The sequence below is a fragment of the Buceros rhinoceros genome, unplaced genomic scaffold, assembly GCF_000710305.1.
Source record: "Buceros rhinoceros silvestris isolate BGI_N320 unplaced genomic scaffold, ASM71030v1 scaffold15136, whole genome shotgun sequence".
NCBI classification, from domain to species: Eukaryota; Metazoa; Chordata; class Aves; order Bucerotiformes; family Bucerotidae; genus Buceros; species Buceros rhinoceros.
This window is the reverse complement of record NW_010418215.1, coordinates 41,102-44,598: the sequence shown is the minus strand read 5'-3', so window position 1 is coordinate 44,598 and position 3,497 is coordinate 41,102. Positions and strand designations below refer to the sequence as shown.

General features: G+C 57.3%; 1 protein-coding gene across 1 annotated transcript in view; it reads left to right on the top strand.

Annotated features, from left to right (window-relative positions):
- Positions 1-620, top strand: part of TNFRSF13B (tumor necrosis factor receptor superfamily, member 13B) — a gene marked incomplete at its 5' end in the record, with an annotated part of 2,320 nt that extends 1,700 nt beyond the window's left edge. The window contains one exon of the mRNA XM_010138463.1: positions 346-620. Within this exon, the coding sequence (XP_010136765.1) occupies positions 346-620 (275 nt within the window). The remainder of the gene's footprint in view (positions 1-345) is intronic.
- Positions 621-3,497: the final 2,877 nt, after the last annotated feature.

Genomic DNA, 3,497 nt, shown 5'->3' with positions numbered 1-3,497 from the left:
CTGGGTCCCTCGCACCGGCCGCGGGCAGCCGGCCTGGCACGCTGCAGGCGCTGGAGCTCCGGCACCTCGCTCAGCGCTGCGATTTGCGTATGCTACAAAAAGCGGCGTCTACATGTAATGTTCTAAATATTTCAGTCACTTTGGTGCTAAACCTTCACCCTTCCTGTCCCAGGTGCTCTCCCATTCCTCCCTTAGATCTCACCTCCTGGAGGCAGGACCAGCTGCAAGTGTGGGGTGAAGCACTATGTGCCGCGGGCTTTGTCGAAGCGGTGGGAGGTGGATGTCCTCACCCCTTCCGGGACAAAACTCTAAAAACTCTTCAGCTAACGCACTGTTTATCTGCAGATCGTCTGGTGGAAGCGGGCAGCGTTGGTGATGGATCCCCTGGCAGCAGGGTCCCAGAGCCGGTGGAAACCTGCGGCTTCTGCTTCCCTGGACATGGCTCCGCTGTACGAGAGAACAAATTGTGCCACGGCACCTCGCATCACGTGTGGGAAAGAGCTACTCCCTCTCACTCCGGGATATGCAGCACGGGAAGCGCTGGGGCCATTCCCAGCCCTGACGACGGCCACTTCAAAATCATCTGCTCTCCTTCACAAGAGAAGACACCCGTGGTGTGACCACACAGATGTTCCTGCGCAGGAGCAGAAAGGAGGGATGCTCCACCTGCTGCTCCTCCCTTTCCAGCGCTGGGAACCAGCAGACCCGGCTTTGCCTGAGGGCTGTGGGCTACAGACGGTGCTAGAGGGTACGCAGTGCTGTTTTCTTCCACTCAGATGAAATTCTCATCATTCTTGTGCACTCCCAGTGACAGAAGCTGCTCCCCGTTTAGTAGTGTCCTCATGCTCTGACTTGACCCCCGCAGACTCCTCTGTGCACCCCATCATGGGGAGTGACGTCTCACTGAGGCTTTTCACCCCGGTTCCACCATCAGCATCACCCTGTCTCTGCAGAGGGTGTTGATGCACAGCCAGGATCAGACCGTGGTGGCCACCGGTCCCCACGGAGAGCCCACCTTTCCCTGCTTGAAAACTCTACCGTGCTCAGAAGCGATGTACAAGCAGAGCTGTGAGCACCTCAGACACAGGGATGGTTGAATAACATGAAGCTACTGGTGGAAGTTACAACGACCACCACCGACCACAGCTGCTGCCGTGCTCCCGAGCAGCGTGTTTTCTGACTCAACCAAAGCTTCTTCACAGGACAGAGCGTTTGGTAAGACACAGTGTGGCAAGCTCCACGGCCAGCTTTCAGTGCTGCTTGGGAGGGGAGGCGGGTCACGGGTGACAGCAAGGCTTTGCCTTGTGATGGGACACGATGCTGCGCAGGAGGAGCTGGGACAGCACCAAAATCCCCGAGGGAATTGGGTTTAAAAGTGAAAACACATCCAAGACCGAGAACTTCCCAATGCATTTGCATCCGTCTGGGCTGGGTTCCTCCAAACGGCTGGTGGAGGTGATGAGCCAGCCAGAGACAGAGCTGCTCTGAGGAAGACTTTTATCTGAAAGCTACTATGGACAAATATGGGTTTCGACACGAAGTTCTCATTTTCACTAAGGGAGAGTGTGGACGTTTTTTGCCTGGCGAGAAATCACTCCTGGTAGTTCACCCCCTCCACTTTCTCCAACTAGAGCATCAAACTTGGAAGAATAAACATGAGTCAATATATGTCCAAATCCTCACACTCCTCCTCCTCCTCCCTCAGCCCCTTTGCCTTGTCCCTGTTCTCTGTTCGCTCTTGGGAAGCCTCCTGGCCTCTCCTCACCCTCTGCTCCTGCTCCGTGTCCCGCTCCCTCTATGGCCTCCTACACCACCATCTCACTGGCCCTCCCACTCGTGCCTGGCCACCCCTCCAGCGTGACCTCCCCTCGTCCTCCTGGCCTTCCCAGTGCTGAAGGTGCTGCTTCCCTCCCCCTCCCCTCAGCCTTCGCAGGGCGAAGGGCTTTTGCACTCACCCTGGGTAGCTCCAGCATGTCTCTGCTGGCACCAGGGCTGGGTCAGCCCCCAGCCCCGCTCTGCCCAAGCGCTCCCCAGCGAGGACGGGGGCTCCAGGAGGAGGAAAACCCTCCTAAGCAGATGGAGCACTGCATCACGCTGCCCCTTCCCAGCACGGAGCTCCGGTGGGTAGTGCTGGGGACACAGAGCCGTTGAAGTGTCACCTTCAGGGACAGGCACTTGCCATCCGTGGGAACCCCCTGCTATGCTGCTTGTGCAAAGAGATTCAGAAACTTATTTAAAAGTAGGACAGAAATACCTGAACATGAGCCGCCAGTTTACCATTAGGGTGTCTCTTGAGGATCAAGAGGATCAATTATTCAAATGCGAAAGCTTTCAGGAAAGCGGTGATGGCAGCCAGCACCAGAGCCCACCCTGTGTGGCACTGGCACCGGCCACTCCTGCTCCGGCCAGCCCCGCACACTCTCGCCTCCACGCACCCAGGCAGAGCCGGTGCTGGGCTGGGGCTGTCCCTCCCCGTCACCGCACCGCCTGGTGTCCCAGACACGGGGGAAAATGCTCAGTGGCCAAGCACTCCTCTCCAGCAACAGGGGAGTTCCTCACCCTTCCCTCCAGGGAATGGAATCCCTGTTGGTGACAGACAGGGAAGCACAGCAGCACAGGAGAGAAAAAGTAAAGTGGAGCGACTTGAACAAATCACGGTCCCAGGGGATGAGAAAATATCACACCTAAAGCTACTTTCTGGCTATTTTTGTGCCCCCTGAGAGCTGTGTCATTGCTGGTAGGTAACAGCACACAGACTCCAACGTGAGAGCAGCACCGCCGGGTTTTTTTGGTTGTTCCTGCAGATGCTTCTTCACCACAGACCAAGCGGTGCTGATAGAAAACCGTACCTCCAAAAAACCAAAGCCCAGATCCGCTCCCCAGAATGAAGCGGGTCAGCAGCCGAAGCGGCACGGTCATCGCAGGGGGAGGCAGCACTAACCGGCCAGCAGGTCACTCCTTAGCATCCTCTCCTCAGCCCTTCATTAGCATCCCACTGCCCAGCAAAGCGTTCTGTGACCGGTGCTTTGCTACTGCTGACGTTCGGAGAGTTCCGCACAGAGAAACCTCCCTGTTCGGCAGGGAATCAATCCCGCGGCCGAGCTCCAGGGCAGCTGCTGGAGGGAGGGGAGGCTGTCTGAGGAAGAGCACAGTGAGGGGTAGCGCTGCTCGTGTGACAGCAGCTGTGCTTCCATCTTTACAGGCAGAGGGAGAACGCTCTCCCCTCCTCCAGCAACCGGCGCTGATTTACTGCTGCTGGAAATAGAAACGTGCCCAGTACGATTCAGAGAGGACACGGGGGGTGGGACGGAGTGGGGAGAAAAAGAGTAAGAGCTTTGAAACCACCAGGAATTCTGCTTTTGAAACCAGAAGCAGAGCACTGCAATCTCCCACCGCAAACCATCTGCGCCGGTGCGGCGGCACAGAGCACAGCCTCTTCACCAGCCTCTCGCAGGTGGGGAGCAAGCAGCATCCCTTCAGGGCGATTTACAGGGATG